This window comes from Schistocerca piceifrons, chromosome X (genome assembly GCF_021461385.2).
Source record: "Schistocerca piceifrons isolate TAMUIC-IGC-003096 chromosome X, iqSchPice1.1, whole genome shotgun sequence".
In the NCBI taxonomy this organism is placed as follows: Eukaryota; Metazoa; Arthropoda; class Insecta; order Orthoptera; family Acrididae; genus Schistocerca; species Schistocerca piceifrons.
The window spans coordinates 893,294,089-893,321,429 of record NC_060149.1 but is presented as its reverse complement, the minus strand read 5'-3'; the positions used below and the strand labels follow the sequence as shown (position 1 = coordinate 893,321,429).

Below are 27,341 nucleotides of genomic sequence, written 5' to 3'. Positions count from 1 at the left end.
TGTGGCAGCAGTGCGCAAGTGGCTTATTTAGCTTTCATATAAGTGTAGTAGTCAAGTTGAAAATTTGTTTGAGTGTTCTTAGCACACTTGTTTAGTTAAATCAGTCAAATCATTGTGTAGTTTCGTATTTAGCAGGGGCAGATTTGCATTTTAATATCTGTGTTATGTAATGTCTACATCTACATTTACATACATACTCTGCAATCCACCATACGGTGCGTGGCAGAGGGTACCTTGTACCACAACTAGCATCTTCTCTCCCTGTTCCACTCCCAAACAGAACGAGGGAAAAATGAATGCCTATATGCCTCTGTACGAGCGCTAATTTCTCTTATCTTAACTTTGTGATCTTTCCGCGAAATGTAAGTTGGCGGCAGTAAAATTGTACTGCAGTCAGCCTCAAATGCTGGCTCTCTAAATTTCCTCAGTAGCGATTCACGAAAAGAACACCCCCTTTCCTCTAGAGGAGCCAATGCAGTAGAGTACTCTCTGTAAAACCGAATTGGAATCCCATCAGGACCTGGCGATTTATTTATTTTCAACCCATTCAGCTGCTTCACAACCCCGGGGATGTCTATCAATATGTCCTCCATACGGGAATCTGTACGAGACTCAAACAGCAGTATGTTTGTAAGATCCTCCTGCGTGAAAGATTACTCAAATGCTAAATTTAAAATTTCAGCTTTCGTTTTGCTGTCTTCCATTGCCAGGCCAGACTGATCAGTGAGTGGCTGGATGGAAGCCTTCGACCCACTTACCGATTTTACGTAAGACCAGAATTTCCTTGGGTTTTCAGCAAGATCTTTTGCTAAGGTATGACGGTGGTAGTGGTTGAATGCTTCGCACATCGCTCTTTTTACAGCAGCACGAATCTCTACTAACTTTTGCCTGTCCTCATTCTCCTGATCTTTCTTGTACCGAGAGTGCAACTGCCTTTGCTTCCAGAGCATTCTCCGAATTGCACTGTTAAACCACGGTGGGTCTTTTCCGTCCGTAACCCACTTTTTCGGCACATACTTGTCCAATGCGTGATTTACAATGTGTTTAAAATTTGCCCATAATTCTTCCACGTCCATCGTACCAGAAGTAAATGAAGTCGATTCATTTACTAAGTGGGATGCTAACAACTGCTTATCTGCTCTTTTTAGTAAGAATACTCTCCTAGCCTTCTTGACTGACTTTTTAACTTTCGTAACCATAGTCGTAATGACAACATCATGATCACTAATCCCTGTCTCAACACTGACACCGTCGATGAGGTCTGGTCTGTTCGTGGCTACCAGATCTAAAATATTTCCATTACATGTTGGCTATTGATTTAGCTGCTCAAGAAAGTTTTGTAATAATGTGCTCAAAAGTAATTCACACGACGGCTTGTCTGTACTGCCTGTAATGAATCCATAGACATCCCAGTCTATATTAGGTAGGTTGAAGTCGCCTCCGACTAATATAGCATGATCTGGGTACTTCTGCGATACAGAATGTAGACTGCCTCTGAATGATTCTAGAATTGGTGGCCTGCAATAACACCCCACAATTAACTTTATTTCCCCTAGCCCTGTTAAATGTGTCCAGATAACTTCACAATCACACTCTACTTCGACCTCAGTAGACACAATATTTTTGTCAACTGCAATGAAGACACCACCTCCTACGGTGTCCAATCTGTTCTTCCGATATACGTTCCAACCCTCACTAAATATTTCAGAACTTCCTATCTCAGGGATCAGCCAGGTCTCAGTCCCGAGAATAATTTGCGCGCCACGCGCTTCCTGGAGGGCAGTAAATTCAGGAACTTTATTCGGAACACACTGAAAATTTACTGCTAATATCTTGATAGCTGAAGTGTCTTTACACTGAGCGTGTCCTGATTTCCCTGCCTGCACGTCAACTTGTGAGTATTCATCAGGACACCTCGCACTACTGCCTAGCCTAAAAAACCCCCATGTGCACGCCACAAGTACTCTGTTACCCGAGTAGCCGCTTCCTTTGTGTAGTGCATCCCTGACCTATCTAGGGGCGTCCTACAATTCCTCACCCAATAGCGCAAGTCTAGAAATCTGCAGCCAAGACCGTCACAGAGTCGACGAAGCCTCTGGATGAGACCCTCCACTCGGCTCCAAACCAAAGGACCCCGATCCACTCTGGAAACGATGCTGCAAATAGAGAGCTCTGCTTGCACCCCACCTGCGAGGCCAGCGGTCTTCACCAAATCCGCCAGCCACCTGTACAAACTGAGGATCGCCTCAGAACACAAGCAACAGGCATCATTGGTGCCGACGTGAGCAACTACTTGCAGACGACTGCACCCCGTACGCTCGATAGCCGCAGGTAAGGCCGCCTCCACATCTTGGATGAGGCCCCCCAGCATACAAACCGAGTGCAAGTTGGATTTCTTTCCAGCCCTGTACGCTATTTCCCTAACGGGCTCCATCACATGCCTAATGTTGGAGCTCCCAATAACCAGCAAGCCTTTGCCCCCCGTAAGCCTGCTCGGGCCCTGCTGAAGGCGCGGCCACCTGCCCACTGACAGGATGAATGGGCGAGGCCAGCCGGCCAGCCTCCACATTGGCCCTCCGCCTCAAGCAACGCGAATGTGTTGCAGTCCGCCACTCACCCTGAGGTGAGAGCAGCCCCAACGTGCCAGGTACACTAGAAGGTGCCTCGGTGACTGAGTCAGCGGATGCAGCAAGCGACACCAGGGGTGTCTCAAGCGACGCGCCAGACCCTCCGCCGTCACTGCACCTCGAGGCAGCAGCCTGAAGGCGGCTGACTGTGGCTAACAGCATGCTCAGCTGCTCGCGAACTGCGGCCAGTTCCTCCTGCGCCCGCACACAGCATGTAGTGTAGCGTAATCGTCTGTCATTTGTTTATTTCTTTCAAATAGTCTTTGTATGTTACTCAGAGTACAGTTAGCCTTCTGCCGCCGAGCAGTGTGTCAGCAGTGCGCAAGTAGCAGCATTGCTACATTTACTAGGCAGTCTTGTATTTTAATAACATTTAAATTTTATGTTGAATTGTTTGTGCTCTCTGTAGATTAGTTCAGACGTTCTTTGCACAACAGTATTTAGCATGGATAGGGACTGCGACTGCTGTGTTTGGATGTGGGCTGAGATGGCATACCTTCGCTCCCAGCTTCAGGCAGTGTTGGCTTCGGTCACACAGCTTGAGGCTGTTGCCAATGGGCATCACTGTGGGGGTCCGGACGGGGGTTTGTCGGGTACAGCCAGCTTGTCCCACACATCCCGTGATCGGACTATGGCTGTGGCTGCCCAAGATACTGCCCACATTGAGGCTGACCCCTCACCCGTGGTAGAGTGGGAGGTCATCTCGAGGTGTGGCAGGGGGCGAAAGATATTCCAAAGGGCTGAACGGAAGGCCTCTCCAGTTTGTCTGACGAATCGGTTTCAGGCTCTGTCTCCGGCTGATACTGATCTTCAGCCGGACATAGCTGCTTGTCCTGTTCCAGAGGTTGCCCCTCAGTCTGCAAGATCTGGGCGGTCGCAGAGGGTGGGCTTACTGGTAGTTGGGAGCTCCAACGTCAGGTGTTAGGGATATGGCTGCAAGGCAGGGGAAGAAAACCAATGGGCACTCCGTGTGCACACCAGGGGTGGAGTCATCCCAGATGTGGAAAGGGTCTTTCCGGATGCCATGAAGGGTACAGGGTGCACCCATCTGTAGGTGGTCGCTCATGTCGGCACCAATGCTGTGTGTCGCTATGGATCGGAGGAAATCCTCTCTGGCTTCTAGCAGCTATCTGATTTGGTGAAGACTGCCAGTCTTGCTAGCGGGATGAAAGCAGAGCTCACCATCTACAGTATCGTCGACAGTACTGACTGCGGACCTTTGATATAGAGCCAAGTGGAGGGTCTGAATCAGAGGCTGAGACAGTTCTGCGACCATGTGGGCTGCAGATTCCTTGTCTTGCGCCATAGGGTGGTGGGGTTTCGGGTTCCGCCAGATAGGTCAGAGCTCTTCAGAAAATTTGCACTCTTTATTGACTATTAGCTAATAACTTGCTGTTTTGTGTGATATAAAATTAAATATAGGATACATAAAACTAATAAAGACATGAGATAAGCAAGAAATTACACATTTCTTCAATCCTTAGCTCCTAGCATTTTTTTTCTCTCTGATCTTGGTACAACTTTACATGGCATGCTTTCCTTTCTGCAAAAGAATTTATTACCTCATCAAAGTTCATCAAACGTTTTGCTACATGAAAAATCAAAATGTCATTATCTAATACTGGAAAAACTGTTGACACAAATAATACCCAAGACTGGTGTGGTTTCTCGATCTGATTACATCTATTGCGTCACTGTCTGCTAGATAAAACAAAATAGGCCTTTCTAATATTGCAGCAATTTTGTAACACACACCAAATAAACGAGACTGCCGGCCAGGGTGGCCGAGCGGTTCTGGGCACTACAGTCTGGAACCGCGCAACCGCTACGGTCGCAGGTTCGAATTCTGCCTCAGGTATGGATGTGTGTGATGTCCTTAGGTTAGTTAGGTTTAAGTAGTTCTAAGTTCTAGGGGACTGATGACCTCATAAGTTAAGTCCCATAGTGCTCAGAGCCATTTGAACCATTTTAAATGAGACTGTTTTCGCACAAATGGCCATTTTTATAACAAGACAGAATGTAATTCACGAAGTAGCTATATCAAATGCCTACTAGGCCTACAACAAGCAAAAAGCTTTATGTTAGGAAATAGTTTCACATTTCATTCATACGCATCAGTTTCTCAAGCATGAGATCGGAAAGTGGTATTAAGAAATTTTTATATAAATTTGGAATCGTCTTATTCTTTCATAATTTGTATGATGTCCCCGTTTCTTCTCCTTCCTCGTTCTAACAGACAATCGTGTCATCACCAATTCTGTAGCTATTCCTGCCATTGTCAAAATCTGTTCGCCGATAAACTTCACTAACCCTGCCAGAATTACAAGTTTAATTATATTATACTCTAGTCACTGGCAGCCATAATTCAGATTAATTTAATTTATTTAAATGCAATCATTATGATCCATTAAAAAGATAACTCTTGATTTATTAATGTGTTTGACAAAATACATACAACAAAAATTTCTAGTTGGTTGATGAATAGCAGCTTGCTCCAAGTGTAGAACAAATGTACGTTAATGCAGAGGAGTAGGAAAAACAATCCTGTAATGTTGTATGGTTGGGTTATTGATGAGCATTGGGTGGTGACCATAGTGGGTGGGAGGAACAAACAGCAAGGTCATTGGTCCCATGACCCAAGGTGGCAGAAACTGAGGAAAGAACAACATCAAAAGCATGGTCCAATCCAGTCAATGAGAAAGAAAAATGGGCAAACACAGAGGCAGCAGGAATGTCAGGGTGGCAGGAAGAGAAAAGAACAGGAGTGATGGGGGAAAGTGAGGAAGGCCAAGAGCAGGGGAGGCTGCAGAGGCACTTTGCATGATGGGGCACTGGCACCGCTGCTGACACATCCTGATCCCCATACCATGCTACGTGACACAATGGGAAGAAGACACAAGAAAAGGCAAAACAAAATGGCACAACAAACCAGACAAAAGTACAGGAAAGTGGGATAAAACCTGTCTGGCACAAGGCACAGCTGAAGGCCTCACAGACCGACACCAATGCTACCCTTGGGACTCGAGTTCTAGAAAGGAATTCAGGTACTTAAATCTGAGAGGGCAAATCACTTTCACAACAAGAACCAAGGATAGATGTAACCATGCAAGAGTCATCTGCTAACACCCAGGACAAGGAGAGTGGGAGGATATATTTAGTGTGAAGGGCCAAATGGTGAGGGCAGGCCAACAAAATAGGGATCATTGTGAGGAGGGATCCGCAACTACAAAAGTGGTAGGCGATTCATTTTGGACAAACACTCCTACATCAACCTAACAGGGCTGCTACATAGACAGTGGTAGATTCCCACCGGGAGAGTCAGAAGGAAGAATGCTATATGGTGGGATTCCCCTTAACTGAGCAAAGTTTGTTGGACAGAGGGGTGGCCCCCAAGAGTCAACCCACAACTGAGCGAAAAGGAATTTAGTGCGAAGCCACAAATCTGCCCCGGCAGTGCTCACAGAGACAGGCGAGTAGGTGACTGGCTTAGATGGCCTGCGGGAAGGGAGATAGAGATCGCAAACTGTGACCAACTGTGGACCTGGATGGCAACCACTTCAAATGTGATAGAAATCAGAATCTATATGCTAAAAATGTCCACACAGAACAAAGCGCAAATATCACCAAAAGCCCTTAAAGGGCTGACCCAGTTAATACAGAAAGCACTGAACTCAATAGGTAGCGGGGACAGGGTTTCACCCCAAGACGCTGAGTCCGGCCCTCCTCCCAGGTGGTAGCCAGGGAAAGGAAGGCCTCAGGGCCATAAGAAACAGCATTAAAATATCCATTCCCAACTAAAGATACAGCCATAAAAGAATACCCATTTTTATGGAGGTTAATGTATTTCATACACAAAGCATCTGGCAAGACGACCGTTGCTAGGAGTTCTGATGCTCTAGAACGACAAGCAACCTATTGTAAGCGTACATGGTGAGGTAGTCACTAAAGTATCATTAGAAGTGTGAGGACAAGGACGGATGCATGGATGTGCGCACACACACACACACACACACACACACACACACACACACACACGAAACCACTTCACAGCAAGCACACAACACAGAAACTCAACAGACAAGCTGCTACACACTCATATGGAAACAAACTGCCACACAGAACGTCCTCAAGAAACAAGGAAAAAAATAGCATACCAAAGCAATAGCTCAATACAGAAATGTCTAAAGAAGGAAGATGGCATTGACATATACCAAAAATCTGGCATATACAAACTCCAGTGTAACAGTTATGATGTTCTATGCTTCAGAGAGACCAGCAGAACTTTTGAAATAAGGTCTAAAGAACATAAAAGAGCATGGGAAGATGGCATCAGCTATTCAACAGTTGCTGAATACCTCTGGCAAGAAAACCACCACTGTATCACAATAGAAACAAATATTAAAGTAGATTCAGTAACAAGAAATATTTCCTAAACCTATAAGAGAACTTCCAAACCCAAAAGGAAATAATAGAGTAGAAACACACAAAAAGTGCGAAACAAACATCAGCAACCAAATATTATGTTAACTAATAAAACATACTGTAGATAAAGAACACCCCTCCTCCCGAAAACCACACAATAATATCACAATCTACGCAATATCCCCACCATAGAATATACAAAATTACTGACAGACTTCCCCCTAATACAAAATAAACAAAAGATGAACATATTCCACAATAGCAAAACAAGGTACACGAAATAGTGAGATAGCAGTAGTTCTTCACAACACAAAATGTGAATATATTTCATTTTAGGGAAGGTGCTGTGTGCTAAAATCTACCACATATGTGAAGATGAACAGGAAGAATTCTGTCAGAGAGAGAGAGAGAGAGAGAGAGAGAGAGAGAGAGAGAGAGAGGAGAGAGAGAGAGAGAGAGAATAATTATGATGCTAATTCATACTGTTTATAGCAGTAAGTTAAAGCATGAGAACTGTTCATGATCATAGTAAACAAAATTGTGAGAACAAACCATTTTGTTACAGTGACCACTGAAGATGCTTTAAAATAAAGCAAAATACATTTGGTCTTGATGAGACTCATTAAAGTAGCAAAAGATGGTATTTAACCTTTACAACTTGTAAATAATTTTGTTGCTGTGTGATTTTGAATTAAAATAAACTATATATCATCAAACAAAATATATTTTCCCTAATTACTCAAAATCATCCTGATTATCAAGCCGGTTTCACATAGTGCAGATAAATAAGAATGAACTGTATTTTTCAATAACTACTCCAGCCAAGCTGCAAATTTTGTGATCCACAAGGGCATGATTTGAATAACTGAAGTGTCCAAATTCATGATGGATATGCAAAAGATTGTTAACACTTTCTGGTAGCTGCCCATAGAAGCTACAGGAGCACTGCAATTTCCCCAACAGTTGGCACTTGAAGAATCTCCAAGTGTGGTATTCCTGATTTTCATGATGCTCTATTATTGACAGTGACAGATTGAATGAAGTCACTCGTTCCTGTTTTAGTTTTTTTGGAGAGTCACTAGATGGGTGTTCCTGTTTCCACAAAGTGCTCTGTGACTCTGAAAACATTACAGCATGATCAGTTTCCACACATTTGTTGTTGCAGTGTGCTTCCCTAGTTGTCTCAATCACAAAAGTTTGTTGTAAAATGGGGAACACATTGATCGATGAGGATATTCTCGGACTGCTTGACGATTCTGGTTCCGAAACTGACAATGACGGTTTTGAAATTGACGGCAGTATTACTGAAACAAATGGTATTCTGCTTTTCTCCTTCATAATATAAGTAATTGTGACACAAAGAAGTCACAAAAGTTTATAGTTTCTGCGGACTGCAGAATTCACTGTGGCCCAACTGGAATGTGTTAAAGCATTAGGAACACTAACTCTTATATCTTATTACATTTATTCCTCACAGGAAATATTTCATAAATAATATTTTTCTTTTTTTAATCAAAAGTTCAAATAACAGAATCAATACTAGGAGTAACAACAACATACAGAAAGACTGAACTATAATTGCTTTGGTCCAGAATGGTGTCAATTATTCATACACACATTTTCTGTAACTTCCCAGCATACATACAATTGCCTGCTAGTCTAGCTGAGATATGAAAGTAGTTAACTTGATACTGTTTACTCCTTTTAATAACTACTTTTTCCCTTGTCTTTCAGCTAACTGTACTTATACAAGTAAGGCATGTGCCATGTACATACTTGAAATGATTAATTTATTATTTACACAGTATTTCATGTGATTTCATAGCCTGTGTCAGAAATTACCGGCTGCTGATGAGTGTGGCATATTTGGTTTCATTGCAAAATTATATTAATTAAAGGAAATGGGTAATCAAAATTATTACAACAATGTGTAATGGTGAAATCTCTGTGAGCTAATCAGTAGTTGCAAGAATATTGACACTACTCATTAGAAACTACTCATTGCATTCTTTCTTGTAACCTGTTTGTTTCCTGAAAACCATTTAATTTGACAGAAGTTCATAAATAAAGATCAGCCACACCCAAATTTACTTCTGCCAATTGAGCCACCGTGCTTGTTAGATCCCATGGATTTGACTTATATTTTTGTTTCCTTAATCTTTCTGAGCCATGTAACACTATTTATTGTTCAATTACGCCTTCCATTAAAAATAACAAAAGTCCCAACCTGAGAACTTAACTTGTACGTAGGTAACCCACTGCATAGGCATACAGTGTGCTAATGAAATACTGTGAACTTTTATAATTTGCTAATCTGCTATCTTATTTAAACCATATCACCGCCAAAACTTATAAATCATCTACTCTATTAAATTTTCATCTTGTAGCTTTATAAAAGTGCAAACGATAATGATGTGTTGTGCTTTGTTATTTTTGGTGAACTTTAATTTCAAGTACAATGTTCACTGTCACTAAATATTTAGCTTCTGTTAGTGGACCATTACTATTAATATGTTGAGAGTGAATTCAGTGGATTATATAGTAATGTCGTGTGGAAATAAACTGAGTACAAACGTGGTGGACTGTGTAAATGAGCTACCACCGAAGATTTCTGTTGTTTATAACACAGACAAGTAAGAGTCCTTTACTTGGTTGCTTAACAATATTGGATAAAAACTGAGGTGTCAGTTTTTGCAAGTTCTACTAGCGGAATAATACTTCATTTATTTTCTGTTGTTAGACTGAAGCTAGTTGTGGGTGTTGGAGGAAATAAATGTGCCTAATAGTGAATCTGAAATCCAATGGTGTAACATTTATTGCTGCTGAAAGTAGTTGGAATACCCAAATAAATTTTCTAGCTGCAGACAATGGACTTATGGTGCTACCAAGGAAGAAGAGACAACAACCAAGTGCATTAACGCAGCTTAAGATGAGCATGGAGCATTTACTTTTCATCAACTTCTACTGATCTAACTAGTTCCATGGCAAAACTAATTAATACGATAAGATTACACAAGGTGGTGGCTAAGCTGGCTCTTATGTATGGTAATGAAAACTGATTTCTAAGAAATGGAGAGGTACAAAGAATTGAAGTACCTGAGATGAGGTTGCCAAGGTCACTTCTTGGACTAATGCTACGACACAGTGTGTGGTGTGAAGACGTAAGACAGCAACTATATGTGAAAACAATAATGACAGAAAAGATTAGACGTCACCAAGAAATATGGTGTGACCACATCAAATGGATGCCAGACACCACCTGAGTGCCTACCATGGCAATCATTACGTTTCAACCAAAAAGGAAGATGGAATGTAGGACAGCCAATGAAGAGATGGGAAAACAGTTTTGTTAAATTTCTTTGATTTTGGAATGAACCAACACCCTCTGCTTGAAATGGAAAAAGAAAAAGAAGAAGAAGAAGAAGAAGAATGAACTTTATACCACAGATTACGTCATAAAAACTTACTAATGATTATGGTTACAGACTTGCATCATCTCTGTGTGAGACTTGAGTATGAAAAGAAACGGTTGCAGGTTTGTTCCTAGCTATCACACTGCTGTGGTTCCTCAAGAAATGCCATTTAATAAACTGGGAATTTATATTATAAGAGAATTAACAATAAATGTCTTACAATCATACTAATGAGACCAATATACAGTTATGCAAATCAAACACAAAGAGGTTAACATTATTAAAGAATAAAACTTTAGTCTAGCCATGGTGAAGTGTGGCATGCCGCAAGGGTCAGTTCTGGAACTCTTATTGTTCATTTCATGTCTTAATTATCTACTGACAGTGTACATTAAGTACTTAACTATGCAGAAGACAGAACAGTTGTTAGCTGGGGACACAGTGAGAATATATATGAATATGAAGACAGTATCTGTTCTTTCGGACATGGCCGAAAGAACAGATACCATTGGTGATCTTGCAGCTCTCAAAGAATGAAATTACAATGAAATCCAGACCTTTAGCTGCTTACAGGCGTTGATAAATATCAACGGGGACAGTTAAAAATGGTGCCCCAACTGGGACTCGAACCCAGGATCTCCTGCTTACATGGCAGATGCTTTACCATTCTGAGCCACCCAGGACACAGAGGATAGTGCGACTGCAGAGCCTAATCTTTGGCGTGCTCCCCGTGAGACACACATTCTCAACTTAATGTCCACACACTTCATTAGTAGTGCCCCTGCCCACTCTACTCATTACTCGCGACAGTCAATCTGCCGATTCCCATAAAAGTTCGGGCAATGTGAGTGCATCCGCACTCAAGAAGATTATTGGCCAGTAAGCCTCATCTATATGAAGATGGTATCTGTTCTTTTGGACATGTCCAAAAGAACAGATACCATTGGTGATCTGGAAGCTCTCGAAGAACCATCTTCATATAGATAAGGTTTACCCACCAATGATCTTCTCAGTGCAGATGCACTTACATTGCCCAAACTCTTACGGGAATCGGTAGATTGACTGCAGCGAGTAATGAGTATAGTGGGCAGGGGCATTACAAATGTAGTGTGTGGACAGTAAGTTGAGAATGTGGGTCTCTCAGGGAGCATGCCAGAGATAAGTCTCTGCAGTTGCACTATCCTCTGTGTCCTCAGTGGCTCAGACGGATAGAGCATCTGCCATGTAAGCGGGAGATCCCGGGTTCCAGTCCGGGTCGGGGCACACATTTTCGACTGACCCCGTTGATATTTATCGACGCCTGTAAGAAGCTAAAGGTCTGGATTTCATTGTAATTTCATAGTGAGAATAATCTGACACCGAATTGTTTTAGATTCTTAAATGGCTTGTGGAATTTATTCAAAAGTAATATTTTCAGCTTAAAACTTACGAAACAAGCCTAATTTATTTTCAACTAAACCACCAAACTGATGAAGTGTAATGGAATGTTGTGTACACAAACAAAATTGGATGACACAATTGCCTTCTTGATGTAATGTTAGAAAGGCATCTGTCTTGGGATCATCACATTGATCTTTTAACCAAAAAATTAAGAAGACCAGATTACACAATAAAAACAATGTCACCAGTTCTGAATTACGAATAAATGTGAATGGTGCATTTTTCACTAGTGTATCCCTACCCATTTTTCACTAGTGTATCCCTACCCATTTTTCACTAGTGTATCCCCACCTCACATATGGAACTGGAGTACGGGATGTGCTAGAGCCGAGCATATAAACAGAGTATTCACTGGTTAAAAAGGACAGTTAGGATTGTGTGCAATCTCAGATATAATGGGTCCTGTAAAAGGATATTCAAGAGTAATAAATTACTTATACTGCCATCAATACATAGTTCTATAGCTGAATAATTTAAAGATACCAGCCACATAGTAGCTTAAACAAGGGTTTATTTATGTATAACGCTAGGAGGGATTACATTAATCACCCGGCAAAGAATAACACAGAAAATGCAGAGAACTGCCCCTACCATATGAGGATAAGAATGTTAAACTTTCAAAATATATAAACAGATTAAAGGGATGCTGGTTTGAATAAGTATCTTCATAATAAATGTTAGTTTAGTACTAAAGAATTCCTCTGAAATGAATAGCTTGTCTTCATTTGCACCATACGATTTATAATTGAGATATATTGTGTTTGTGTAACTGATCCTAGAAAGGTATGACATGAACTGTAACATGTGCCCACAATCCAACATAGCTTTTTTATATATCTGTGGAGAATAACTAAATCAGAAATTATATGTAACTCCCACATGCTGCAATTAATGCCTGTACACATCACAGCACAGAATTAAAGAAAACACCTTCGATATGTTTGTAGCAATTCTCCTACCCTGTAGTTTTTCTGTAAGTCAGCAAAGCATTAGGGTGATTGATATATGGTTGGGTGAAACTTTGTTTGTTACTCTCCTCTTCCAGACATGTTCAACAGATGCCACTTCAGGTGAATGTGAAAACCAGAGAAGCAATGGTATCTATCACTCTTTGGACAAGGCTTGCACATTTCTTACAATGTGTGGCTGGGCATGGTCCTGCTGAGAGATGGCATTTGGATTTTCTGGAGAAAGGGCAGCACCTCAGACTAACTTCTCAGACTGACCTCAATACAAAGGAGTCAAGATGGTGCCCCAAACCATCAAACTCAGCATCTGTATGCTATGTCACTCCACAAAACATGTTGCAAGATTGTGATCACTGCTGTAGGATCTAACGTATACATGACTGATACTGTAGATCACTTACCAATTTTAATCAGAGGTGTCTTTGATATCTTGACAACAGAAGCAAAGCAGTACATGCATGCCATTATTGCAGACCATAAAGTATGGTTTTGTGCTAGGAACACAAAAAGATACACATCTGTTGCATTGTCTCCAGGACTGAGTCAACTCTGCTGATGAATCTGTATAATTTGTTGCAGCGTGGCCTGATATTTGCTTTTCACTATGTAAGACTTCCTTCTATCCACTTGTTTTACAAACATGTCACTGTTGTATCAGTATGACAGACTTATTTCCCAGAAAACAACCATTCTCCATCATCAAACAAATTAATATTTTGATATTGTATCCTTTTGTATTGGTGAGCCACTCTGACACTTTCTTTCACGCTGTATAATTCCTCTTCATAAAATGAGCTTGGAGTAAGATTGACGAGTTTGATCACTCATTAGAGAGCACTGAAGGACCTATTTGTATGCCATCTTTCTGCAAGATGAATCAGTTATTGCTGACACACTATCTTAAACAAACACCAAGTTGGAGTCATTTGGACCATTCTTTATGGTTGTTGTAATTTTCACTATTAATATATAATTCGAGCTCTATCGTGATACTTGTCTTCTGCATACTGTAAGTGCAGTAACATGATTAGTTTAAGTAAACATTGTACACTTACCTTTCCTTTGACAATGTTCAGGTGCAATACCCCAGACATTACTTCAAGCACTTTAGTTTGCACATATACACATATTTATGATTTAATTTGTAAATAAGAATCTATTCAAATTTTGTGGCTAGTTTCAGATCCCTGAGGATGACGTAAATTACAAGCTGCAGAAATAACATTAACCCTCAGAAAAATAATTCTTGTGTAAAATAAATACTGCACATTTTGTTAGTCTCATGTTCTACAAGGATAGCAAGAGTAACAAACCACGCACCCAATCAAACCTTATTCGGGCTCCCTCAGAGCATTTCTTGGAATCTGCTCCTCTTTTAGTATGGATTCTTGACAGTAATTTCTTATGTTGTTATATCAAAAACCACTTCCATTTATAGGAATGACTATTTGCTTCTCTTGTCTTTTCACATCAATGCTACACTTTGATTCATTCATATGACTGCTTCTCAGTTCACACGTTACAGTATTCTAATTTCCCAATTTACCATGTTATTAAGCTGAAATCTCCTGATGCTCAAAAAATTTCTTTTCTACAGCCTTCAGTTCAATTATTTATTAACATTACTAAGGAGTATTTCCAGTTAGATGAGTAGCAATGTCATTCACAAATTCTAGTACAGCCTGAAGAGTCTCGATTTGAGTACAGCATAGTTTTTAACTGTTCAGAAGCTTTCTAACATGGCTTGCTGACAGATAACATTCAGTCTGAAATAGCTAGAATTAAGTTCTCACCATATCTGTATGTTAGCTTTGCTTACATAAACTTTAGATATAATTTCTGTTCATCTATTCTTTTCATGCCTCCCTTCCACAGCACAGAGCAGTCCGTTCATTAATCTTCTTTATATTTATTCTACCAATACCTAACCTTATATCTCAGCAATATTATCAACTTTATCAACTATTCACCACAGGCAAATGTGTGTTCTGAAAGGAAGAGGGGGGGGGGGGGGGGGGAGGGGCAGACAGGATTAAATTTGAAAGAAATTGTAAAATAAAATATACAAAAATTACTCACCTGTGAATGAGGATTCCTATCAAAAAGGGAGCAGGTGGAAGAATCAGTTTATGTAAGCACTGGAAGGATGGTCTAATATAAATAAAACCACCATATTCTGATGAGCCCAGGAAGACTGATCCTTGTAAAACAGAATGGCCCAATTCACTCACCATTCTACCTGCAAGAAATGAAATGTTTACAACATAATGAGTTACTCTTGTTTGCCACGGAAAGGGTACTGACTCGAGAACAGGGCTTACAATAGTAATTTTAGAATCTTCACCTACACAGAGCAAGAATGGTTGATATTTCTATCTCCTACATAAAAGAAAGTACAACTTTTTCAATAAATGTGTCAAGATTCTCAGGCCAATCAGCTTTCCTTTAACATAAAGATACAAGATACCTCATTAAGGGCTGTATACGGGGTAAGAACGGTGACCCTCTCCCACTGACAGAGGTCATGGCAGTGAAACGGTACATACGAGTCAGTCAGTTACAACGTATCAGTGTAGTAAAATGAGATGAAATGTGGATGTGAAGAGTCAAATGTGTGATTATAGAATTATTCAGGGGGCCGCTATTTTAACTCATAACAGTTGTAGGTTATTAATGAAGAATTACTTGACGATGTACTAACTTATGGAGAATGCATAAAGAGGAGCAGAACTCGATTCGATCTACTTACTCTGAAAGTTAAAAACAGTACAGCTTCATTTGAAAATAATAATAATAATAATAATAATAAATTAATTTGATGCTTGCATCTCAGTGCCTAATAAGATTTTGATAAGATGACATTAACTATTTTATTAGGCTATAGTACCTATTCATTGACATGGAAATAGATTCAAAATATTTTTGTGTATCATAAATTAAGTAAAGTGAAAGAGATTCCCCATTCAACATGTAGGATTCAGGGTTTCAACCCTATCTCCACTTAGTTGTTTTTTATCTAACAGATCTAATTTATGCAATCATTTACTGCAGTTTCTGTAGATTTGTTGCTTCTGAACCCATGTTGAGCTAAACTTAGGAAATCTATTTTTTTCCCCCAATGAAGTCCATCAGTTTTTTGTACATTATTTGTTCAAAAACTTTAGAAAAGCAGGATCAGATTGAGACAGGCCTGTAGTTATTCATATCTTTATTATCACCTTTTTTGAAGACAAGAATTACTTTACAAAGTTTCAGAACTTCAGGGAAAATACCTGCCTGGAAAGAACAGTCACAGAGGTGAGTTAATGGTTCAGTAATTGTGTGTACACAATTTTTGATGACAGGTGCTGAGATACCATCAATTCCAGCTGAATATGAATTTTTTAACTCTCTGAGGGCTTTTGCAACAACATTTACAGTAACTTTGATAATGAAAATTGACTCTGAACATGTGTGATATTTTTGGTTTGCTGGATGGTAGTTTGTGATAGGATTATTTGTTACTAATTTTTCAGCTATGCTTGTAAGGAATTTGTTGAGAGTTCACCACAACTTCGGTATTAGATATAGATTCATTGTTGAGTTTGATCTCTATGTTCGTGTGTGTAGCTTTGTTTTCCCATCTTTCCCTTTTTATAATATTCCACATTGCTTTTACTTTATTGCTGGATTTGTCAATGTACTCATCATTTTACATCCTTTTTGCCTGTCTTATCACTCTTCTTAGGATACATGTGTAGTTTTTATAGTATTCTGTTAGTTGGTGGGAGTCACTACTTTGTTTACATAACATGTGGAGTATTCTTTTATATTTGCAAGAGATTTTTATAGGTGGTGTAATCCAAGTCTTGCTTCTCTTATTATTATTTATTCTTACTGGTTTTTGTGGAAAATCTCTTCAGAGCGGTGGGAGCGGTGGATCATTGTGTCAAGAAATATGTTGAATTTCATGTTGACATCATTGGCTATGTACATCTCTGTCCACTTTTCTTTACTAAGGAGGGCATTTAGCTTGTTCAAGTTATCGTGAGTGAAAAACCTTCATAAAGGTTTAGGTGGGACTGGGTTTGATGTATCTTTGCTAACATCAACCTTTAGAATAACAGCTTGGTGGTCGCTGAATCCTGCATTGTATACTTCTAATGTTGGGTTAAGTTTATTTCTATTTGCAAAAATTTGATCTAGAGCTGTCTTGGATGTGGGTGTTATTCTAGTGGACCCGTTTACAAGCCCATGCAGATTATAAGTTTTTGCAATGTTAATCAATGTCTCCCTGTTTCTGTCGTCTGTTCCTATTTCCTTTGGGGTAGGAAGTGGGCTATATTCAACGTGTCATTTTATGAAGATGGCAACCCCACCATGTCCATCCTTTGATCTGGAGTAGTGTTCACACAATTTGAAATTTGGTAGGGAGATTAACTTACCTACATCAGTGCAGAGCCACTGCTGTGCTAGGCATACTACCGAGATATCACTGAGTTCACTGGTCAGCAAAATGCTTAAGTCATCAGTTTTGTTGCTTAAGGATTGGACATTGTGATAATAGATTTTCAAGGTCTGAATGGGGTTTAAATTGTGTTTATTCCAGATGTGTTGACTTCCGAGCAGCTGTTGGCCGTAATTGTGCTCATGACTGATTAGTTGAGTGCACTAATACTGCTGGTGGTCTTAGCAACCAATGACAACAACTGCATATTGGGCTGCGAAAAACTTAATAATGTTTTAGATTATGATGAGATTTATTTATGGCAGTTATGTAATTAAGGCCTGCTAGTCCTGTTAAGCAAGAACCTGCTAGGATAAATGATTTTTTCAGAAGCAGCGATGATGATATCATCCCATTCAGTAATGGCAGAATAGTTTGCAATATTTTCATTTGTTATGGCCTTAGCAGAGTTATCTTATGAGTCAGTTTAAGGAATGGCCTTAGCAGAGTTATCTGCATGAGTCAGTTTAAGGAATAACTAGGTGCTACAGGCATTTTATGACAAAACCGGTCAACATACAGTATCAGAGATGTGAATATAGTTGCAAACCTACTGATTTTAACTAATTACACAGTCAGGCAGATCGACAAGACATGGTGAATTGACTAGTAATGTTTGCCACTTGTTGCAATGGCAAGATGTGCATTTGGACCATACTTCTCTAAAATGCATGTGCATCTTCTCAAAAAAATGTACCACTTTGTCTGATATAAATCAGAGTATACTCTAAGTTCTCAAGAATTATTAGATTTATTGTAACAATCTGTTTCAGTGGCTCTTTCATGAAAAATTGGACTACAAATATGATTAACTTTAATATAATTCAGCCAAGATTCCATCACTCTTTCCACTTAGATTTCATACGTAGTTATAGGCCAAGTGGACATTTAAATGGTGAGTGACAATGAAACTACTGATCTTGTTTTAAATGTTTATTGATATTAACCATTTACATGCAATAAAATGAGTTTTCTTCAAATGGAACTGTTTGTTATATTTGAAGTTCATTACCAAGTATTAACTGAATAAACTGATGCACTGAATGTCACTCACTGGACACTAGGCTGATTTTTCCCAATCTCATGGACATTACTCACTTTTTAGCAATTTCGACAATGCCGCACCTTCAGCAACTATGACTACTGCATACTGCATCCCATACACTCCTTACCTTTCAATGTCTACTTATCCTGCATACTGGAAAGAGACTTAAAAATGAGTTTGGATATGGATAACTAAGCAGGATAGCTGCAAGTGGATCTGCAGTACTGATTGTATTCATTCAAAACAGCAGCTGATGTCCTATGAACAGCTGTATTAACTACTTTGGGTAGTCTATTGTGGATAAACAAAACACTATCTATTGAATGAGGTGTTGAAGTTAACCACACATTATTTTCACTGGGTCTATTAACATATTACAAGTTTCTGACTATTGTTGGTTCATACTGCTGCTTAGTAAGTACATAAATACTGCTCTTGCTGTGAATGTTCGACATGACTTATGCACTTGGAATAAGTTCCTGATAGTGTGCACATCTGCACTTTGGCTCGAATCATGACATACCATTTTTAATTTCTAAAAATTTCTGTACAATGACACAACACGATTGCTCTCGCTCAAAACATCCGCCATCCAACACAGCTAAGCCAAGGCTGGTGTCTTATTATGTGACATTCTGCATGCCTTGCTATGACAAAAACTATCTACTGGCTATTCTATTTACTTTTCTGGACTTAATTCCACAGCTTTTTTTTCAGCTGGTATTGTTCTAGTAAATTGTATCCTTTCTTTACATACATATGATTTACATACCTTCACTGTACCTGTTTAATTTACTTTTTAGGTTCATTATTTTCATTCCATTATATCTAAGACAACGTTACTTCAAACATTTAAATCTGCCTCCTAGCTGTCTCCACAAATCAGAATGCTCCCTGAAACATTTCCTTATTTGATCACCCTACAGACAACACAGCAATGCTCGACTTTCTATCACAACACTGTGGAATAATTAACTGTCAAAAATAAAAGATTGTTTCTTACCTCACTGAATGAGGAATCATTACATGCTGAGGCAAAGAAAATAATGTGGCAATATACCAGAAATCAACACGGTCATTTCTACAGGATATTGAGCTTTCGGTGCAAATGATTTCTTTAAATAAGTAAACAGCAAACACAATAAAGACAAAGAAATTTTAAGTGTGACAATGTCTTGTGAAGTCTCCACAGGTCTAAATTTCTAAGTGTCTCATTTTTCTTTCTACTCAGAATCTTTTAAAAAGTTTTCCGTTAGATGTTATGCACTTCAGCATAGTTTTTAATGAAAGCTGATATCATGAAGTCTCCAATGACTAAATGAAAATTGTGCTCATGTTAACAACTACTCAATAAAAGAGTACTTCAAACATGCTTCTGTTAAGAATGAAACATGAGAGAACAGAACTCACAGCTTGAAAAGAAGTAAACATTGCAAGTTAGGTTTTTTCAATGTACTAATTCAAACTCTCACAGCAGACATTAAACAAGAAGTAAAATAAAGTAACTCCCCAGACACAGTGAAACTAGTTACTTCAGGGAATTATTTATACAGGAGACCTTTTTCCAGAAAAATTGCTTCTTATTTCCATTATATATAACTAAGAGAGAACATGTTTCTTAGTTTATAACTTTTAGTGACTTACCTCTAGATGCCTCCTGATACAAGGTGCTCAGGTGTGTAAAAATATCCCTTGGAACTGAAGATTCATCTGGTAGACATTCAAGAATTATGACTATTTCATCCTGCCCAACAGAGCTCATTCCAATAGTTGAAAAACACCAACATGTCCTATTCACACAGCAGTTCACTGCAAAGTTCAGGTAGAAATAATTAGTGTCAATATTAGAAGACTAGTTGCTCAAAACTAAAAGAAATACTTTGTATGACTGTTTTCTTTTCTGCTATTGTGTAATCTTCCAGTCACCTATTTTATGAAAATATATTTAAGATTACCTATTTGTACTCTTCCTTTGGCACAAAATATGAAAATAATCATTGAAAATGCAAGTCATGGCCTTTAAATTTAAAGGGCGTAAAAAAAAAAAAAAAAAAAAAAAAAAAAGTCTTATTAACAACACAAGCAGTTCCACATCTGTATTTTTCAAATTGAGTGCTCTTTAACGATCAGTTTATGAAACATGAATCACATTTCATCAGTAGGCATATTTATATTTTTATCACTGGCAGCACCAACGAAGTCTATAGCAATTACAAATGTCACTTTATAAATGAATGAACTATGTCATGTGGTAAATACTATTACTACAGGCGAAATACCCTCAGACTTCAAGAAGAATATAATAATTCCAATCCCAAAGAATGCAGGTGCTGACAGACGTGAAAATTACCGAACAATCAGTTTAATAAGTCACGGATGCAAAATACTAGTGCAAATTCTCTACAGACGAATGGAAAAACTGGTAGAGGCTGACCTCGAGGAAGATCAGTTTGGATTCTATAGAAATATTGGAAACACATGAGGCAATACTGACCCTACGACTTCTCTTAGAAGCTAGATTAAGGAAAGGCAAACCTACGTTTCTAGCATTTGTAGACTTAGAGAAAGCTTTTGACAATGTTGACTGGAATACTCTCTCTCAAATTATGAAGATGGCAGGGGTAAAACACAGGGAGCGAAAGGCTATTTACAATTTTTACAGAAACCAGATGGCAGCTATAAGAGTCGAGGGACATGAAAGGGAAGCAGTGGTTGGGCAGGGACTGAGACAGGGTTGTAGCCTATCCCCGATGTTATTCAATCTGTATATTGAGCAAGCAGTGAAGGAAACAAAAGAAAAATTCAGAGTAGGTATTAAAATCCATGGAGAAGAAATAAAAACTTTGAGGTTTGCCGATGACATTGTAATTCTGTCAGAGACAGCAAAGGACTTGGAAGAGCAGTTGAACGGAATGGACAGTGTCATGAAAGGAAGGTATAAGATGAACATCAACAAAAGCAAAATGAGAATAATGGAATGTAGTCGAATTAAATCGGGTGATGCTGCGGGAATTAGATTACGAAATGAGACGCTTAAGGTAGTAAATGGGTATTGCTATTTGGGGAGCAAAATAACTGATGATGGCCGAAGTAGAGGGGATATAAAATGTAGACTAGCAATGGCAAGGAAAGCGTTTTTGAAGAAGAGAAATTTGTTAACATCGAGTATAGATTTAAGTGTCAGGAAGTCGTTTCCCAAAGTATTTGTATGGAGAGTAGCCATGTATGGAAGTGAAACATGGACGATAACTAGTTTGGACAAGAAGAGAATAGAAGCTTTCGAAATGTGGTGCCACAGAAGAATGCTGAAGATTAGACGGGTAGATCACATAACTAATGAGGAGGTATTGAATAGGATTGGGGAGAAGAGAAGTTTGTGGCACAACTTGACTAGAAGAAGGGATCGGTTGGTAGGACATGTTCTGAGGCATCAAGGGGTCACCAATTTAGTACTGGAGGGCAGCGTGGAGGGTAAAAATCGTAGAGGGAGACCAAGAGATGAATACACTAATCAGATTCAGAAGGATGTAGGTTGCAGTAGGTACTGGGAGATGAAGCAGCTTGCACAGGATAGAGTAGCATGGAGAGCTGCATCAAACCAGTCTCAGGACTGAAGACCACAACAACAACAACAACAACAACAACCTAAAACATTACTAGTGAATTTCATCAGAAATTATTATTATATTACAACCTGACTTTATTGCCATCACGACAAACATTTGACAGGCACACTTGGCAAGCTTACCAACTTATTACTCTTACTCCATCCAAATGCTACAAAACAAACCATACATAAAAACGGAATTGGTACAATATAACGAGAAGTTACAATTTAGACTTTGAAGTGACTGTGTAGTTGACGTGAAATGGTTAATGGAATTCAGGGTTTCTTCCCAAGATCTTTTCTTGTCCCCTAATATGACACATTGGACGTTTTCTGTAGAAATTTGAAAAGCTCTGTTCAATGGACCAGTGTCTTATGTGAGGATGAGTTTTCCTATAGCTCTACTCCCTAGGCTTGTATCAGCAGAACTCAACATGATGTTGAGCGTTAAGATTTCAAAGGGAATGGAGGGTATACTTGCCTGAGGTTGCTTACGATCACGCACTAGCATATAAAAAGTGCACTCAATTAAATTCAGTGATGTGTGCAACCCCCCCCCCCCCCAACACACACACACACACACACACACACACACACACACACACACACACACACACACACACACACACAAACACAAACCAACCAACCAACCAACCACTGATAGTGATTGCTTTAGCTAAGAGGGAAGCGACACTGGTGAAGAAGAATGTGTGTCACTAGCAAATACGGACATCCTGCCTTTGACCTTGTCTCCACGAAAGTAGTCTATTTCATGCAGATTGTAGCCGCTTACCATAAGTGTGCTGGTATCTTTGAAATATATCTCCTGGAGAGACACATGAGGAACTTTCCTGCAGAAGGCTCTCCAATTACTCTACATGGATCATCAACCCATTCCTATTCCACTAAATAATGATCATTTCAGTGATTAGACATGTCTTTGTCCTTCAAATCTGGTGGCAAGTCAAAGATGTTGGAGAAAGACACCGAAAGGGGCCCTGGGATGTTCAAAAGTCATTGTGCAATAACATTGACAATCTGACATTGGTATAGATGGTTCGCACAACATATTGAAGAAGACTGCAGAGCCTTAAAAATATTGATGATTGCTCATTATACTGCGCAATATATCATATTGTATAACGGTAATACAGTACAATATATGGCAGTTCCTGCAGAGACTTTGTGATTTGCGGATGTGTAAACAACTGATAGTGAACAAGAATACATTAGGAAAGACTGATGAAAGGAATCATCTGTTTAAATGCATTTAGGGAGTGGTTGGATTACACACGTAAAACTTATTCCGTAATTAGCTGTGGAATCATTCAACAAAAGTGTTCTAAGTCCAGGGAAATAACACGACAACTGCTTATTTGTTTGTTTCAAAAGTTTAATTATTTATTCCACAATAACAGTGCTACCTGTCTATCCTCTACGGTAATGTATCTTACTCTTTTCAAGTTTATAGATTGCTTCCAGCACTGTTCAAAGTGAAATTCAACATGTATATGACCAGTATCTTTTCTGTGTACATAAGATGTAATAAGGTTCAGCAATTCACTGAAAGATTCCTCATTCATCCTTACAAAATTTCAATAGCCATCTTACTCTGCTGCAAGGTCTCTTAGCATGATAGTATGGTTGTGTATAGACCACCTGCCAAGCCAATCTGTTGCACACCACTGCTGCTTCTTGTTTTTATTTCAGCAGCATGTAGTGACTGCAATCACAATAAATGCAAGCTCTACATCATTGAGCACCACCAAGTTCACTATGAAGATGAGAGTTCTAATTGACGCCTCCTAGGCATAAATATTGTGTGATGACATTCTTCAACTTTGTTCGTTTTCCTTTTTACAAAGAAAGAAGTTGTGTGTTCAGGCATGAGGCAGGGAGATTGATGGAGGTCTCCAGTACTCCAAACTGGCAACTGTGGGGATTGCTTTACAGGTATATTCACAAGTGTAGGCTATACCATCTTGTGTTAGTGTAACACTATGGACCTTAACAATAATTTTATAAACAGTAAAGGCAAACAACTTCAAAAACATTGATGACTGCACTAATATAAATCCCTTCTGTGCTCCAGCAAAAGATATTTGTTTGGTGGCCTTCTGTTCTTGCATATTTTGGTCTTTAGCAAGAAAGAAGGTTGTATACCTGGAAGAATCCTGGAGATACTAAAAGGTATCAGAGAGATTACATAATGGTAAGACAGAGATTTAGGAACCAGGTTTTAAATTGTAAGACATTTCCAGAGGCAGATGTGGATTCTGACCACAATCTATTGGTTATGAACTGCAGATTGAAACTGAAGAAACTGCAAAAAGGCAGGAATTTAAGGAGATGGGACCTGGATAAACTGAAAGAACCAGAGGTTGTACAGAGTTTCAGGGAGAGCATAAGGGAACAATTGACAGGAATGGGGGAAAGAAATACAGTAGAAGAAGAATGGGTAGCTCTGTGGGATGAAGTAGTGAAGGCAGCAGAGGATCAAGTAGGTAAAAAGACGAGGGCTAATAGAAATCCTTGGGTAACAGAAGAAATATTGAATTTAATTGATGAAAGGAGAAAATATAAAAATGCAGTAAATGAAGCAGGCAAACAGGAATACAAACGTCTCAAAAATGAGATCGACAGGAAGTGCAAAATGGCTAAGCAGGGATGGGTAGAGGACAAATGTAAGGATGTAGAGGCTTGTCTCACTAGGGGTAAGATAGATACTGCCTACAGGAAAATTAAAGAGACCTTTGGAGAGAAGAGAACCACTTGTATGAATATCAAGAGCTCAGATGGCAACCCAGTTCTAAGCAAAGAAGGGAAGGCAGAAAGGTGGAAGGAGTATATAGAGGGTCTATACAAGGGCGATGTACTTGAGGACAATATTATGGAAATGGAAGAGGATGTAGATGAAGATGAAATGGGAGATAAGATACTGCGTGAAGAGTTTAACAGAGCACTGAAAGACCTGAGTCGAAACAAGGCCCCGGGAGTAGACAACATTCCATTAGAACTACTGATGGCCTTGGGAGAGCCAGTCATGACAAAACTCTACCATCTGGTGAGCAAGATGTATGAGACAGGTGAAATACCCACAGACTTCAAGAAGAATATAATAATTCCAATCCCAAAGAAAGCAGGTGTTGACAGATGTGAAAATTACCAAACTATCAGTTTAATAAGTCACAGCTGCAAAATACTAACGCGAATTCTTTACAGACGAATGGAAAAACTGGTAGAAGCGGACCTCGGGGAAGATCAGTTTGGATTCCGTAGAAATGTTGGAACACGTGAGGCAATACCAACCTTACGACTTATCTTAGAAGAAAAATTAAGAAAAGGCAAACCTACGTTTCTAGCATTTGTAGACTTAGAGAAAGCTTTTGACAACGTTAACTGGAATACTCTCTTTCAAATTCTGAAGGTGGCAGGGGTAAAATACAGGGAGCGAAAGGCTATTTACAATTTGTACAGAAACCAGATGGCAGTTATAAGAGTCGAGGGACATGAAAGGGAAGCAGTGGTTGGGAAGGGAGTAAGACAGGGTTGTAGCCTCTCCCCGATGTTGTTCAATCTGTATATTGAGCAAGCAGTAAAGGAAACAAAAGAAAAATTCGGGGTAGGTATTAAAATCCATGAAGAAGAAATAAAAACTTTGAGGTTCGCCGATGACATTGTAATTCTGTCAGAACAGCAAAGGACTTGGTAGAGCAGTTGAACGGAATGGACAGTGTCTTGAAAAGAGGATATAAGATGAACATCAACAAAAGCAAAATGAGGATAATGGAATGTAGTCAAATTAAATCGGGTGATGCTGAGGGGATTAGATTAGGAAATGAGACACTTAAAGTAGTAAAGGAGTTTTGCTATTTAGGGAGTAAAATAACTGATGATGGTCGAAGTAGACAGGATATAAAATGTAGACTGGCAATGGCAAGGAAATCGTTTCTGAAGAAGAGAAATTTGTTAACATCGAGTATAGATTTAAGTGTCAGGAAGTCGTTTCTGAAAGTATTTGTATGGAGTGTAGCCATGTATGGAAGTGAAACATGGACAATAACCAGTTTGGACAAGAAGAGAATAGAAGCTTTCGAAATGTGGTGCTACAGAAGAATGCTGAAGATAAGGTGGGTAGATCACGTAACTAATGAGGTGGTACTGAATAGGATTGGGGAGAAGAGAAGTTTGTGGCACAACTTGACTAGATGAAGGGATCGGTTGGTAGGACATGTTTTGAGGCATCAAGGGATCACAAATTTAGCATTGGAGGGCAGCGTGGAGGGTAAAAATCGTAGAGGGAGACCAAGAGATCAATACACTAAGCAGATTCAGAAGGATGTAGGTTGCAGTAGGTACTGGGAGATAAAGAAGCTTGCACAGGATAGAGTAGCATGGAGAGCTGCATCAAACCAGTCTCAGGACTGAAGACCACAACAACAACAGCAAACACTCTTGATGGTTTCCACATCAACTGATGCAAAATGGGGCTTTATGTGCAAGGAGTTGATCCAGACTTTCTATGTCCACAAGCTGCTTGATCTACATGCAATCACAATTTGTCTGAACTTTTGACAGTTATAGCAACATATGGTATGTCAAGACAAATTCTGTTGCAGTATTCTATTTTTCTCATCTTTGTTGTGTGTTAGTACTAACTAGTGGTCCACATTCTTCACATTTTCTATCCCCCCTGTAGGTCCCTTGGTATTAACACGAACAGCAAGGAAGGCACAGGATTTGTGATACCTCATGTTCCAACACACAGTGAAACCCCGCATTTTTACTTTTCAAGGGGCTTCCAAAAAATGGTGCAGAACACAGGAAAATGTAAACTGTGGGAAATAACATTTTAAGCTGTAAAAGTTACGCACAGGATGCCCCCCCTTGTACTTTGTGTATGACATATGTGCATAGTAGGCATCAAAAGACTTATCATGGACTTGTTTAATATTTAAATAATGAAATACTGCACTAGTTATGTATTTTATCATGCTTAGCATGACGTGTTTCAAAAACTTTTTCTCATTGCCAAGTGCAAACATGTAAATAAGTATTTTGTATGGTGTCTGGATGTGTGTTATTCTGCGTCTCTTGCACTGTAGTCGTCTTTTTGAGGTTATCAGGTACTGTCCTCATCAGTTATGTAGAAAACCACACACACACACACACACACACACACACACACACACACACACACACACACACACACACACAAATCACTCACATTACTTGTTTGTGTAACATCACAAAAAAATACATACACAAATGCTGCACTTGACACCGAGAATAAATTCTCGAAATACGTTTTGCTCAGCATAACAAAATACATA

General features: G+C 39.4%; 1 protein-coding gene across 1 annotated transcript in view; it reads right to left on the bottom strand.

Annotated features, from left to right (window-relative positions):
* LOC124721730 (zinc finger FYVE domain-containing protein 9) overlaps positions 1 to 27,341 on the bottom strand; it is a 377,978-nt gene that overhangs the window by 121,840 nt on the left and 228,797 nt on the right. The window contains exons 10-11 of the mRNA XM_047246829.1: positions 20,046 to 20,210; positions 14,950 to 15,109 (exon numbers count right to left, since the gene is read on the bottom strand). Coding sequence (XP_047102785.1) covers positions 14,950 to 15,109; positions 20,046 to 20,210 — 325 coding nt within the window. The remainder of the gene's footprint in view (positions 1 to 14,949; positions 15,110 to 20,045; positions 20,211 to 27,341) is intronic.